At 43.2% G+C, this 16,264-nt stretch overlaps 1 protein-coding gene across 1 annotated transcript in view; it reads left to right on the forward strand.

Annotated features, from left to right (window-relative positions):
- The window catches only part of auh (AU RNA binding protein/enoyl-CoA hydratase), a 50,279-nt gene that overhangs the window by 4,868 nt on the left and 29,147 nt on the right, over window positions 1-16,264 (forward strand). Inside the window, exons 4-6 of the mRNA XM_036976707.1 lie at window positions 56-142; window positions 2,184-2,276; window positions 4,636-4,692. Coding sequence (XP_036832602.1) covers window positions 56-142; window positions 2,184-2,276; window positions 4,636-4,692 — 237 coding nt within the window. The remainder of the gene's footprint in view (window positions 1-55; window positions 143-2,183; window positions 2,277-4,635; window positions 4,693-16,264) is intronic.

The following is a 16,264-nucleotide window of genomic DNA, read 5'->3' on the forward strand; positions in this document are numbered from 1 at the left end:
TCATTCTATTACATGATTTATTGGATGACAATGACATGTTGTTTTCTCTGTACAGGTGCGGACCTTAAAGAGAGGGCCAAAATGCACCAAAGTGAAGTTGGACCCTTTGTGTCCAAGGCAAGGGCACTAATCTCAGAACTCGGTGAGGGAATTGTTGACGACTTATTTTATAGGGACGGTACCAGTATCGCAATATTTTTTTCCCAATACAAAAACAAAAAAAAAATGGAAACACGAAGCAGACCAAACTCTTTGCTACTTTAAACAGACATATGTTTTGTATTATAGAAATTAGATTTCCGCAGGGGCGTGGACATCGACTCATAAGGGGTTAAAAAAACTGCTGTATGTAAAATATTGTGTGCTATGGCTTGGAAAATCAGGTAATGTGACTCTGGATGAAAACATAATGATGTTTGTTTTTCTTCCAACATTAGGGACGTTTTTCCTAAAGAAGTTAAATCCGCTTCGTGTTTTGTTTCCTTTCCACGATACTAACTAGTATCGCGATACTGGTATTGTCGCGGCCCTGTTGTCGCGGCCCTAGTATTTCGCAGAAATTAGTCTGGACATTATGTCCCAAATTGTTTCATGTTCACAAAGCAGCACATGAATCATTTCATCATCCTCAAATCCATTCGAGTCATTGATGATAATTGCTCATTTCCTGTGGTTATAAATTCATGCCAGGTGGACTGGAATGAGATGACTCATTCCATTCCATTTTTAGAGTCTTGTTATTCACTAGGCCAGGGGTATTCAACTCTTACCCCACGAGGTCCGGAGCCTGCTGGTTTTCTCCTCTACCTGATAATTAATTGCACCCACCTGGTGTCCCAGGTCTAAATCAGTCCATGATTAAAAGGGAACAATGAAAAAAAAGGTCCAGAGTTTAGTTTGAGGGCACCTAGCCTATATGGGATAAACACTGAGCTGCCACACTGCACCTACAGTGCATTCGGAAAGTACACAGTCCCCTTGTCTTTTCCCACATTTTCCCCTTCTAAAATTGATTAAATAGTTTTTTCCCCTCTTCCACCTACACACTATACCCTCTAATGACAAAGCAGAAAAAGGCTTTTAAATAACAAAATGGAAATATTACATTTACATAAGTATTCACCCCCTTTACTCAGTACTTTGTTGAAGCACCTTTGGCAGAAATTATAGCCTTGAGTCTTCTTGGGTATGACGCTACAAGCTCGGCACACTTCTATTTGGGGAGATTCTCCCATTCTTCTCTGCAGAACCTGATGGTCACTTCCCTGACAAGGGCCCTTCTCCCCCAATTGCTCAGTTTGGCCAGGCAGCCAGCTCTAGGAAGAGTCTTGGTGCTTCCAAACTTCTTCCATTGAAGAATGATGGAGGACACTGTGTTCTTGGGGACCTTCAATTGTGCAGAAATTTGTTGTGACACAATCCTGTCTCGGAGCTCTACAGACAATTCCTTCGACCTCGTAGCTTGGTTTTTGCTCTGATGTGCTCTTCCAACTGTGGTACCTTTATATAGACCGGTGTGTGCCTTTCCAAATCATGTCCAATCAATTGAATTTACCACAGGTGGGACTCCCAAGTTGTAGAAACATCTCAAAGGTGATCAATGGAAACAGGATGCACCTGAGCTCAATTTCGAGTCTCATAGCAAAGGGCCTGAATGCTTATGTAAATAAGGTATTTCTGTTTTTTATTTCTTATACCTGTTTTTTCTTTTTCATTATTCGGTATTGTAATGTCATTATTGGGGTATTGTGATGTCATTATTGGGGTATTGTGATGTCATTATTGGGGTATTGTGTGTAGATTTGATGAGGGGGGAAAAAAACAATTTGAATCCATTTTAGAATAAGGCTGTAACGTAACAATATGTGGAAAAAGTTAAAGGGTCTGAATACTTTCCCGAATGCGCTGTATGTATTTACACAAGGTTCAGTTCTTCAGGGAAATGTGTTCATATTGTCTGTACACATTTTACTCTGTTGTGATTGAGGGCTAAGGACTCATTGCTAATTCATAGAGTCATTTATACATATTTCATTTTGTTATTGTTTTATGTTGTGGATGTGTGTGACACATGACTGTCTTCAGAGAGATGATCGATGGCATGTCTTCTTATTTGTGTCTACTGGAGGAAAAATGCTTTCCATCCATACTCCATTTTGACAAATACCTTCGTTTCTGTGTAGGCAATCTGCCCATGCCAACGATCGCAGCTATCGATGGAGCCGCCCTTGGTGGTGGTCTGGAGATTGCGCTGTCCTGTGACATCAGAATTGCCTGTAAGTAACCCATTGTGCTAAAATGGGTGTGCCGGTGCTTGTATGTAAACAGGTACATATAGGTAAGCAGGTAGCCTAGTGGTTAAGGGTTTTGGGCCAGTAACCGAAAGGTCACTGGATCGAATCCCAGAGCAGACTAGGTGAAAAATCTGTCGATGTGCCCTTGAGCAAGGCACTTAAACCCTAAATTGTTCCTGCAAGTCGCTCTGGATAAGAGAGTCTGCTAAATGACTAATATATAGGGGTGTAGCATAGACATTACAGTACACACAGCTAGAATTTCTCTAGAGCCTCCAAAGATTCATACTAGCAAAACAAAGTGTTGACACAGTGTCTTTGTGCTGGGTCGATTATAAGACATGATAACATTCCTGTTCAACAGAGTTAATGTACATGTTTTTTCAAATACTGTACTTCTCTAGTTGACAAAGGATCACGAGCAAATATAAGAGAGTGCACATGCCCCCACATGCCCTGATGAATGAATAGACTGTACAGAACAGATTTAGTAGAATTTACCTGACCTATATTTTGTTTCCCCACATTGAGAGATTAGACTATGGCAGTTGGTTGATTCATTTACTGATGAAATTAGTATAATTTGATTTAGCGTTATGATATTTGTAAGATGAATGCCTATCTAAAACATCACTGTATTTGATCAAATTGTTGTTGAACGTACATGTTGTTGTCCTCGTCAAGCGTTTACAAGTCCCTTCTATTGAGATGCACACGGCTTCCATTCGCTGGAGCGAATCAACGCTCCATCTTCAAAAATTACCAAGTAACAGCTGTCAGCATGTGCAATGTTTTTCCTCAGCCTCAGAATTAAATCTGTTCCTTGTTTCTAGCACGTCACTCCCCTCCCCGTACGAGAGAGCTGCGATATTCCCTATTCTTTCACACATGTTCTCTGATGAGTTTATTAGCATCTATTTTAAGCATCGGATTGGATGGGGGGAGGGGGATGTGTTCGCAGATGAAAGTGGCTTTAAAGTTTCATGGCATCATAGCACCACAGATTGGATGTGATCATCATGATGATTGGATGTGATCATGATGATTGGATGCGATCATGATGATTGGATGCGATCATGATGATTGGATGCGATCATGATGATTGGATGTGATCATGATGATTGGATGTGATCATGATGATTGGATGTGATCATGATGATTGGATGTGATCATGATGATTGGATGTGATCATGATGATTGGATGTGATCATGATGATTGGATGTGATCATGCATGTCAGACTTGAGTGACTGAAGAGTCCTCTCTGAATGAATCAACTGTCGACAGCCATAGTGGTTGTCATTGTTGTTAGTGAGGGATGAAACTAAAGTATTTTGTGAGGGCCGACTCAGTAGCTGTGTGGTTCTTGGTGCCTGGGTGGGTGCAGAAAACATTTTACAACCTAGAATGTATAAGTCCCTCCTTTATTTACATTAAAGATACCTGCAGCAGTTCTGTGGCCTGTAAGCCAAAAGGTAAACACCAAAAATAAGGGTGCATCAACGGCATGGTAGTTATGTTTTTAACCATTGCCGTCTGTTACCGATATGAATATATTGTGCATCCTTACAACAAAAAAAAAGTCACTCACATTTCACACCCTATGTAGGGATGGAGAGCAACTTACACCCTCTCTCTTGTTTCCCTTGTTTTCGCAAACAACCAACTAGACTTAAAATCTTTCCATATTTCCCTTGTTTTTAAACAACACCTGCAATGGTAAGAAAGCATACCCAAACACGCTTCAGCCCAGCTTGAAACTAAAAGGGGAATCGGGTGCTCGACCCAGGGACTCCCCAAAATATTCTTTACCCCAGGACACGTCAACTGGTGAAATAAAGAAAACAGAGCACTTTGTTTCTGCATTATTCATTCAATATTTATTGGCAGGACATGAACAGGCTTACCTTCCTGCAATGGATTCACTTTATAAGTTACTGACTATTCAAAACTGGGTGGTTCGAGCCCTGGATGCTGATTGGCCGACAGCCATGGTATATCAGACCATATACCACGGGTATGACAAAACATGTATTTTTACTGCTCTAATTATGTTAGTAACCAGTTTATTATGGCAATAAGCCATACCACGCGTTGCGTAGCGCCGAAGAACAGCCCTTAGCCGTGGTATATTGGCCATATACCACACCCCCTCAGGCCTTATTGCTTAAGGATAAGTCCCTCTAAATATACATATTCAAGCCAAGACATGTTGGATTTGTTAGTTTGCTCTGAGCCGATGCTGGAATTCCCTTTCTATTGAAAGGAAATGGATCAAAGATGTTTGTCTAGAACTGATTGATTCCAGATATTCTGACTGTCACATTTCCCTTTTTCTGTAGCTAACAATGCAAAGCTCGGCCTGACTGAAACAAAACTCGCCATCATTCCAGGAGCAGGTAAGGTTTAATTTCCTAGAGTGCTGTTGGGCCTTTGTGTGCTAAGACTACAATTCGTGAAATTGACAATCAAACCAAAAATGCTTACCTTTCAAATTTGATCACAAGCGATATGGTGAATATACAACCACTTTCTAAATTACACAGTTTTGTATTTCTAAGAAATGTCAATCTCAAGTGCATGTTGTTGTTTGAAATAAATTGCGGCATTTGTCCAGGCGTGACGTGTGGCGACATTCTCTCTCTTGGCTGTTAACACGTCCTACGTCGATGGGCCACATGGCCTTTTTCTTTCCCAGAATCCCTGAGGGTTCTTTATTTAGTATCCCTGGTGTACCAACTCTCAAATGTTGACCAGATATGAGGTTGACTGGGTCAATTTGGATAAAATGGTGCAGCGCATGACAATGTACACAGAGATATATTTTGGTTGCAGAATTGTTTAATGTGGCAAGAAAATCAAAGCTTAAGACAGTGTCTGTGTCTCTGTCTAACCTAAAAGAAAAGCTGCTCCGATATGTAAGCAAGGGAGAGAGATGTATCCTTGTGTCCTAGCCATGTATGTGGAAAAATGCCTGTTTGTTTCCTGCCTTTTTATCATCAATTGTAACCAGGAAGGAACACACTTCTCATTTGTTCGCCTACAAATGTACACAACCTTGACCTGCTGTGGGTCAGCCTTTTATTAGGAGAAGCTTACACTGACTCATTCTAGCACATATTCCTCAACAGTTTTTATGGCACATACAGTATGCTACCCAAACTCTTTGGACATCACTTAACCAATATAAGTGTGCCATATTTGCAACATGAATTGATGAGTAGTTATAAGGGAGGTCACAGTAGGGAACTAGGTCAATCCATGTCTGATTGAGCTACACTGGTGTTGAACCCCCTCCAATGATTGTTTAATAAAACCAGCTTACTTCTCTCCAGTCTTAAGAGTTGAGAGGCATCTACAGAGGTCTTGTGTCTGTTTATAGCTATTAGCTGCACAGCCACCCAAAGGGGAATGGAGAGAATTCTGAAGATGTGTAGACTGCTAAACCTGTCGAGCATAATGAAACGTAGCTCTCTATGGGAGACTGCATCTAACGGCTTTAATGAAGTGACAGCTGCGTTCATATAGATGATGTCGCCGTAGTCTAGGACCAGTACGAAAGTCGACTGAATGATCCTCGTTCTACTATTGAGCGAGAGGCTTGACCTGTTTCTATCTTTCTTGTTTTTATAGAAGTCCCTTTTTATTCTCAGATTAATAGTTAACTCATCAATGTGTTTTTTTTTTAAAAAGACAACTTGTTGTCTATCCAGATACCCCCCCCCCCCCACCACCAATGTGCCACCAATGACATTTCTCTCACTCAAATGTATGGAGCACCATGTTGGACCTATCTGTCACAGAGATGTACATTTGTCTGTCGGTGTGAATTCTGTTCGGACAGGTGTTCTGACAGGTGTTCTACATTACATAGAGTATGTCAGTCATTTCTGAGGCACCACCAGCCCATTGCTGTACGATTCATCAGGGTTGATGTCAGACCTTTGTCCGTCTCTGTTCAGTCTCATCCAGGGATTCAGGTGCCCTTTGTCTTCGTCTCTCGCAAGGCCTAAGGGATTTAGCTCTTGACATTTCGCTGGCTGCCTCTCCGAAAAACAATTTCTCTCTCTGCTGATCCTCTCCTCACACTTTTTTTATTTTTGTGGGATATTTGACAGCCACAGTTGTCACACGTTTCATTATTTTTAAAGTCAAATTTGACTATTGAGGATTGACCTAATGAACTGTCAATGGTTCTAAAATGTATCATTGAAGTTTTACTAGTGATTTGTTTTCATTACAGTATCAATCGTGTCCACGGATAAGCTCTTGCAGCATCGAATGTTTCCCAAAATAACAGATTTGATGTCGACGGATTCAAACCCAAATGAACTTTAGGAAGACAGCTGGTGATTTGCATCTCATTGTTGCACTATTTACTTAAACCTCGTGTAAATAACCTCTGCCTTCTCGCTGGGCATCGTTTAACATTTTACCTATCACTTCCCCTTAAAAATAATGTTCTAAGGATTATTTGGGGATTCTTTTTTGGAGTGTGGGGGGGGATGAAAGGTCCTCTAAATTAAGAGCTCTTGAGGTTCTCCAGTATCCACAGCTGAGAAACTGAAGGAAGTCAGTCCAAGGGTGTGTCCCAATCATATCTCCTTTCTCCTGAAGTGTGCACTTGCGTTGGATTGGTGTAGCCAGAGGCTAGTGGGAGTGTTTCCACCGTATTTCTGACACATGTCATTTCCTTTAAATTCAGTGAAGGGAATGGAACAAGTGCACACTCATGGAGGAAGGAGAGATAATTGGGACATTATTAAACACTATCCTCCCTCCCTCTCCATCAGGCTGAAAGGAGATTCTAGAGCCCTGTAGAAGCTGTCATTTTATTATTTACCACCAACATTTTCACAAAAGTAGTTTTTTCCATTTAGTTTTTCCAGGTTTCAGTTTTCCATTTTTTCTCTCCAGATTTTTGCTTTCAAAATCACACTTTTTGAAATAGAAAAACAACAAAAATGTATTTTTTAAGTCCACAACATTAACCCACTTCAGTAGACCACTTTTTTTTAACTCCGGGGAAAAAAATCTAAGAAATGTAGATTTTTTAAAAACATTTTAGTAATTTAGCAGAGGCTCTTATGCATACATCCAGAGTGATTTTACAATTAGTGCATTCATTTTAAAATTGCTAGGTGAGATAACAACACATCACAATCGTATCAAGTACATTTTCTCTGAATTTTGGGGGGTAGTTACCTTTTTAATGCAAGTGCAGACCAACCATTGTTTTGGTGGTGTTTCTTTAGTGCTCATGGGATTGCAGAGTTTGCAAAACAAATGTCCACTGGAAGGATGCCAATACTCATAATTTAATTCTGCAAGGTAAGGCATAGGCTACTTTGTAGTTAACATTTAATTGAAAAGGTTTTTGGGAAAGCCTTTCCATCTACTAGCAGACAGTTATCGTTAGCATTATTGCTAATGGCTACACAAAGTGTAGACTAGACATACCTGCGCCTCGCAACACACACTGACGGGAATTCCTGTGCCCTTTAAGAAAGTTGCAGGAAAATACCAATCACTGATGCAAATTTGTTCATGTCTTATGATTAACTTGGCCAAATTAAATAATTGTCTATGAAGTTCAATACATTTAGTTGAGTTCCTTCTAAATTCAATACATTTTGTTGATATCAACACATTTTTGTAAATTGTTGAATTCCATTTTAATGTCTGGATTCTGTGATTCCGTTCGTGTTTTCCGCAACATAGATTTTATACGGGCCCAAAGCTTCACTACAACAGCTGAATAGACCCGTGACCAAGCTGCGGATCAGAGAAGACTGCCTGTCTTCTAATGAGGTTTCACTAATGCACCCAAATGCCTTTATTTATTTATTTTTAAATCTGTTCGGTCTCTATTGAAATTTGAGCGCGAGATATTCTTATCTAGGCCGGAGAGAAGGAGAGGGGGAGAGAGAGAGAGGATGGGAGGGAGAGAGAGGGGGGAGAGAGAGAGGGAAAGAGAGAGAGAGAGGGGGGGGAAGAGAGAGAGAGAAGAGGGGGGGGGAAGAGAGAGAGAGAAGAGGGGGGGGGAAGAGAGAGAGAGAGGGGGGGGGGGGAGAGAGAGAGAGGGGGGGGGGGGAGAGAGAGAGAGGGGGGGGGAGAGAGAGAGAGGGGGGGAAGGGGGGGGGGAGAGAGAGAGAGGGGGGGAAGAGAGAGGGAGAGAGAGAGGGGGGGGGAAGAGAGAGGGGAGAGAGAGAGAGGGGGAGAGAGAGGGGGGGAAGAGAGAGAGAGAGAGAGGGGGAAGAGAGAGAGGGGGGGGGAGAGAGAGAGAGAGAAAGACAGACAGAGAGAGAGAGAGAGCGCTCCACCTGGTTGAAAATAGGTCACCAAATCCTTGGCACCCGTCCAAGTCTTTGGAGATTTATTCACCGCTGCCGCCGCACTCCCTGGAAATGTGGGGGTGGGGTGGCAGGGGAGACGTCAGCAGGATACAGTTTTTGTCTGGCAGGCGTGTCGTCCTGTGCCCTGGAAGACATTTACTCACTGGCCTGTTATTAAGCGGCGTCTATCTGAAGGGCTGTTGCAGTTACCCACGGAAATGTCTGGCCCCCTATGTCTGACCACTGGCCCTCCAACCTGTCCGTCTGGGAGTGCGCTGTCTCTCTCTTTGTGTGTGAGCTGTCTGTGTGTTGTGTGAGAATTTCCATGAGAAAAATGTGGGGGAAGATTTTAATTTACTGGCTGTTTTCAGAAATGTACCGGTGCGTAAATAATTAGCATTCATCTTAACATACCATGCAACTCCTGTAATCAAATAAAACATCATTTTCAAACGTTTGCCAAAATGTAGTTTTGCGAGATAACAACATTCTAAACACTGCACCTGATGTGAACGGTACGTAACAGAGAGGAAAATCTCCCTCATAGGTACACTTCAACTGTGAGAGACGGAATCTAAAACAAAAATCCAGAAAATCACATTGTATGATTTTTAAGTAATTCATTTTCATTTTATTGCATGACATAAGTATTTGATACATCAGAAAAGCAGAACTTAATATTTGGTACAGAAACCTTTGTTTGCAATTACAGAGATCATTCGTTTCCTGTAGTTCTTGACCAGGTTTGCATACACTGCAGCAGGGATTTTGGCCCACTCCTCCATACAGACCTTCTCCAGATCCTTCAGGTTTCGGGGCTGTCGCTGGGCAATACGGACTTTCAGCTCCCTCCAAAGATTTTCTATTGGGTTCATGTCTGGAGACTGGCTAGGCCACTCCAGGACCTTGAGATGCTTCTTACGGAGCCACTCCTTAGTTGCCCTGGCTGTGTGTTTGTCATGCTGGAAGACCCAGCCACGACCCATCTTCAATGCTCTTACTGAGGGAAGGAGGTTGTTGGCCAAGATCTCGCGATACATGGCCCCATCCATCCTTCCCTCACTACGGTGCAGTCGTCCTGTCCCTTTTGCGGAAAAGCCTCCCCAAAGAATGATGTTTCCACCTCCATGCTTCACGGTTGGGATGGTGTTCTTGGGGTTGTACTCATCCTTCTTCTTCCTCCAAACACGGCGAGTGGAGTTTATAACAAAAAGCTCTATTTTTGTCTCATCAGACTACATGACCGTCTACTATTCCTCCTCTGGATCATCCAGATGGTCATTGGCAAACTTCAGACGGGCCTGGACATGCACTGGCTTGAGCAGGGGGACCTTGCGTGTGCTGTAGGATTTTAATCCATGACGGCGTAGTGTGTTACTAATGGTTTTCTTTGATACTGTGGTCCAAGCTCTCTTCAGGTCATTGACCAGGTCCTGCCGTGTAGTTCTGGGCTGATCCCTCACCTTCCTCATGATCATTGATGCCCCACGAGAGGAGATCTTGCATGGAGCCCCAGACTGAGGGTGATTGACCGTCATCTTGAACTTCTTCCATTTTCTAATAATTGCGCCAACAGTTGTTGCCTTCTCACCAAGCTGCTTGCCTATTGTCCTGTAGCCCATCTCAGCCTTGTGCAGGTCTACAATTTTATCCCTGATGTCCTTACACAGCTCTCTGGTCTTGGCCATTGTGGAGAGGTTGGAGTCTGTTTGATTGAGTGTGTGGACAGGTGTCTTTTATACAGGTAATGAGTTGAACCGGTGCAGTTAACACAGGTAATGAGTGGAGAACAGGAGGGCTTCTTAAAGAAAAACTAACAGGTCTGTGAGAGCCGGATTTCTTACTGGTTGGTAGGTGATCAAATACTTATGTCATACAATAAAATGCAAATTAATTACTTAAAAATCCTTACAATGTGATTTTCTGGGTTTTGTTTTAGATTCCGTCTCTCACAGTTGAAGTGTACCTATGATAAAAATGACAGACCGCTACATGCTTTGTAAGTAGGAAAACCTGCAAAATCCGCAGTGTGTCAAATTCTTGTTCTCCCCACTGTATGTGAGAATGCTATTCATTAACTACAGCTCAGCGTTCAACACCATATTGCCCTTTTTAGCTCGTCAATAAGCTAACAACCCTGGGACTAAACACCTCCCTCTGCAACTGAATCCTGAACTTCCTGACGGGCCACCCCCAGGTGGTAAGGGTAGGTAACAACACATCCGCCACACTGATCCTCAACACGGGGGCCCCTCAGGGGTGCGTGCTCAGTCCCCTCGTGTACTCCTTGTTCACTCTTGACTATACAGCCAGGCACGACTCCAACACCACCATTAAATTTGCAGATGACACAATAGTGGTAGGCCTGATCACCGACAATGACGAGACAGCCTATAGGGAGGTGGTCAGAGACCTGGCCATGTGATGCCAGGACAACAATCTCTCCCTCAACGTGATCAAGACAAAGGAGATGATTGTGGACTACAGGAAAAAGTGGACCAAGCACGCCCCCAATCTCATCGACGGGGCTGCAGTGGAGCAGGTTGAGAGCTTCAAGTTCCTCGGTGTCCACATTACCAACAAACTAACATGGTCCAAGCACACCAAGACAGTCGTGAAGAGGGCACGACAAAACCTATTCCCCTTCAGGAGACTGAAAAGATTTGGCATGCGTCCTCAGATCCTCAAAAGGTTCTACAGCTGCACCATCGAGAGCATCCTGACCGGTTGCATCACTGCCTGGTATGGCAACTGCTCGGCCTCCAACCACAAGGCACTAAAGAGGGTAGTGCGAATGGCCCAGTACATCACTTGGGCCAAGCTTCCTGCCATCTAGGACCTCTATACCAGGCGGTATCAGAGGAAGGCCCAAAAAATTGTCAAAGACTCTAGCCACTCTAGTCATAGACTGTTCTCTGTGCTACCGCACGGCAAGCGGTACCGCAGCGCCAAGTCTAGGTCCAAGAGGCCTCTAAACAGCGTCTATCCCCAAGCCATAAGACTCCTGAACATCTAATGGCAAACCAGACTATTTGCATTGCCCCCCCCCCCCCCATCCCCCCCATCCCTTTTCACCGCTGCTACTCTCTGTTGTTTTCATCTATGCATACATTGAGGGGGAAAAGTATTTGATCCCCTGCTGATTTTGTACGTTTGCCCACTGACAAAGAAATGATCAGTCTATAATTTTAATGGTAGGTTTATTTGAACAGTGAGAGACAGGATAACAACAACAAAAATCCAGAAAACGCATGTCAAAAATTTTATAAATTGATTGGCATTTTAATGAGGGAAATAAGTGTACGTACGTACCCCTGCTTAAGAAAGCACATGTACATGCCCGTCTGAATTGTTCACTTTTTTTTAAATGCAAATTGTCTGGGTAACCATTTGACGATATGTTCAGGAGTCTTATGGCTTGTGTGTAATGATCGTGGGTCAGGTTTGTCTGTTAAAGTTGAGGGTGCGTGCACACCTGAGCACATATAGACATAGCCTACCTGACCTGCTGCTCATAAATGTAAGGAAGTGTCCATTGGGGATGTCTGATTGTCTTAACTCACCTCGTCCACCACTAATAAGCTCTGCTTCTCAGTCATTTTTTTTCCTTCACCTCACACAGTAAGTCAACAACGTATCTATTGCGAATGATAGCCTTATAGTTCCTCACAATAGTCCTATTTGAAAAGTATTTTCAACAATCTCCCCCTCGATAATCACCAAGCCTCATGTAAAAGAGCAAAATATCATTATCTGATGATTCCATATATCCAGTAGAAACATCTTAAAATATATTTTCCTTGCTCAAAAATAGCTGTCTGTCCCTAAGCTCACTGGCAAATATACCTCTGGAATAGACTAGTTTATACAATGTTGCAAGTTCGCTAGAGACAGCTTTTGGCTGGATCCAGTTGATTGATTTGATACAATGTTGCGCTTCACTAGCAGTAGCTCAAGTCAAGACAGATAGAAGGGCAGACAGACAGGCTTGTAGAGAGATTCATGTGATTGAATGAACCTGCATTTTAATCAGTATATTTTCTACTGTTTTTATTTGTCGGCTTTATGTCTTTTTACTTGGTTGACAATGGAAGTTATAGGTCAACGGCTGCATTGGCCATCTCAGAGTTCCATGTGCTCGTTTAGGCTATTTATCTGCCAATGATCACGGTTTATCACTGTGTCCATATAGCAGAGGCCAATGATCACTGTGTCCATATAGCAGAGGCCAATGATCACTGTGTATCACTGTGTCTATATAGCAGAGGCCAATGATCACGGTGTATCACTGTGTCTATATAGCAGAGGCCAATGATCACTGTGTATCACTGTGTCCATATAGCAGAGGCCAATGATCACGGTGTATCACTGTGTCCATATAGCAGAGGCCAATGATGACGGTGTATCACTGTGTCCATATAGCAGAGGCCAATGATCACTGTGTCCATATAGCAGAGGCCAATGATCACTGTGTATCACTGTGTCCATATAGCAGAGGCCAATGATCACTGTGTATCACTGTGTCCATATAGCAGAGGCCAATGATCACGGTGTATCACTGTGTCCATATAGCAGAGGCCAATGATCACGGTGTATCACTGTGTCCATATAGCAGAGGCCAATGATCACGGTGTATCACTGTGTCCATATAGCAGAGGCCAATGATCACAGTGTATCACTGTGTCCATATAGCAGAGGCCAATGATCACGGTGTATCACTGTGTCCATAAAGCAGAGGCCAATGATCACGGTGTATCACTGTGTCCATATAGCAGAGGCCAATGATCACGGTGTATCACTGTGTCCATATAGCAGAGGCCAATGATCACGGTGTATCACTGTGTCCATATAGCAGAGGCCAATGATCACAGTGTATCACTGTGTCCATATAGCAGAGGCCAATGATCACGGTGTATCACTGTGTCCATAAAGCAGAGGCCAATGATCACGGTGTATCACTGTGTCCATATAGCAGAGGCCAATGATGACGGTGTATCACTGTGTCCATATAGCAGAGGCCAATGATCACGGTGTCCATATAGCAGAGGCCAATGATCACGGTGTATCACTGTGTCCATATAGCAGAGGCCAATGATCACAGTGTATCACTGTGTCCATATAGCAGAGGCCAATGATCACGGTGTATCACTGTGTCCATATAGCAGAGGCCAATGATCACTGTGTATCACTGTGTCCATATAGCAGAGGCCAATGATCACTGTGTATCACTGTGTCCATAAAGCAGAGGCCAATGATCACTGTGTATCACTGTGTCCATATAGCAGAGGCCAATGATCACGGTGTATCACTGTGTCCATATAGCAGAGGCCAATGATCACGGTGTCCATATAGCAGAGGCCAATGATCACGGTGTATCACTGTGTCCATATAGCAGAGGCCAATGATCACGGTGTATCACTGTGTCCATATAGCAGAGGCCAATGATCACTGTGTCCATATAGCAGAGGCCAATGATCACGGTGTCCATATAGCAGAGGCCAATGATCACGGTGTATCACTGTGTCCATATAGCAGAGGCCAATGATCACAGTGTATCACTGTGTCCATATAGCAGAGGCCAATGATCACAGTGTATCACTGTGTCCATATAGCAGAGGCCAATGATCACAGTGTATCACTGTGTCCATATAGCAGAGGCCAATGATCACGGTGTCCATATAGCAGAGGCCAATGATCACGGTGTATCACTGTGTCCATATAGCAGAGGCCAATGATCACAGTGTATCACTGTGTCCATATAGCAGAGGCCAATGATCACGGTGTATCACTGTGTCCATTTGCTGGTGTTCTCGATTTAGTTGAGTTTTTACTTTTATATTTGTACCGTTTTCATTAAGATTTATACAGTATGATTAACCACGTGATTTTGAGAAACAAAAACATAATTATTGAAATTAAACTGTTCCACATGTGCACATGAAAATCATAACTGGCACGTAAATCGCTAGAAATCGTAGCTAGAATACATTATATGCTTCCCCAAACTTTGAAGTCTTTATAATGCTTCTATGGTTGGATTTTCAAGGTAAAACCTGAAGTAAGACATTCAGGTTTCAAACAGGTTTTCAGATTTTTTTGTTGTTGATAAAAGCCGTTGATTACCGGCTAACGGAAACCCTGGTGTGGGTGGGTGTGTGTGTGGGTGGGTGGGTGGTTGTGGGTGTGCGCTGTCTGTAAATAGTCATTAAGGATGTAACCATATTTTGTGTCTTCATTTTTAGCCCCAGTCAGAGTGTAGCCCCAGTCAGAGTGTAGCCCCAGTCAGAGTGTAGCCCCAGTCAGAGTGTAGCCCCAGTCAGAGTGTAGCCCCAGTCAGAGTGTAGCCCCAGTCAGAGTGTAGCCCCAGTCAGAGTCTAGCCCCAGTCAGAGTGTAGCCCCGGTCAGAGTGTAGCCCCGGTCAGAGTGTAGCCCCGGTCAGAGTGTAGCCCCGGTCAGAGTGTAGCCCCGGTCAGAGTGTAGCCCCGGTCAGAGTGTAGCCCCGGTCAGAGTGTAGCCCCGGTCAGAGTGTAGCCCCGGTCAGAGTGTAACCCCAGTCAGAGTGTAGCCCCAGTCAGAGTGTAGCCCCAGTCAGAGTGTAGCCCCAGTCAGAGTGTAGCCCAGTTACTTCCTCACTAAGGAAATGGAGCACACTTGAATGCGAGATGAGTTAGAGCTATTTTCATTGCTCTCTGTTTTGTGTGTTTTATTATAAAAATGAACGAGTTGTAGTCTCTATTTATAATCAGCTGAAGCTTAATAACGGAAGAAGATATACACTGACACACAGATCTAGATTTAGGACATGAGAAAACACCGGCCCAGAGGCCACCACCAGTTAGGTTAGAACCACCTATTAGAACCACTGATTAGAATCACCAGTTAGAACCACCGATTAGAATCACCAGTTAGAACCACCGATTAGAATCACCAGTTAGAACCACCGATTAGAATCACCAGTTAGAATCACCAGTTAGAACCACCAGTTAGATAGCTAACTTTTGAATCCATTAGACTTTTGACTCCATTGGCACCCAGCAAGCACATTCACTGCCATCTTCTGAGGGCTTTGTATGTCTTAAAAACAAAGGGACCTTTGACTGATGCCGCTCTCTCTCCTCAGCGAGTGACAGAAGCCAAAAATCAACAGGCTAGTCCAGTGGTCACCAACCTTTTCTGAGTCAGGATCACTTTCTCAGTCAAAAAGCAAGCTGAGATCTACAGCTCAGATTATTTTTTAAACTTGTAACATTAACTTAATAAAAATGAGGTTTATGTAGTGGGCCTAGTACATTACCACAGCATATTGGCTACATGCCTGGCCTGCCATTCTTTTCTTTTCTTCTCAGGCGATATTATATTTAAAACGCTAGCTTTGATAACAAAATATATCAGTTGGTGTAGCACTTGTGAGGTACAGCTGAGCATACATTGAAATAATTTGCAAATAATTAGCTTTTCTATTTTACTGGCCTGATGGCACCTACATCTGATAGTCATGGTGCTTTCAAGACAACTAGGAATTCGGACAAAACAAGATCAAAACATGACGTCAATGATCTAATGGTCAGAAAGTCAGAGCTCTAGAAAAATATAAAAAAAGTTTCCGAGTTGGATGACCATTCGAAACTATTTTTCC

The sequence above is a fragment of the Oncorhynchus mykiss genome, chromosome 5 (assembly GCF_013265735.2).
Source record: "Oncorhynchus mykiss isolate Arlee chromosome 5, USDA_OmykA_1.1, whole genome shotgun sequence".
NCBI lineage: Eukaryota > Metazoa > Chordata > Actinopteri > Salmoniformes > Salmonidae > Oncorhynchus > Oncorhynchus mykiss.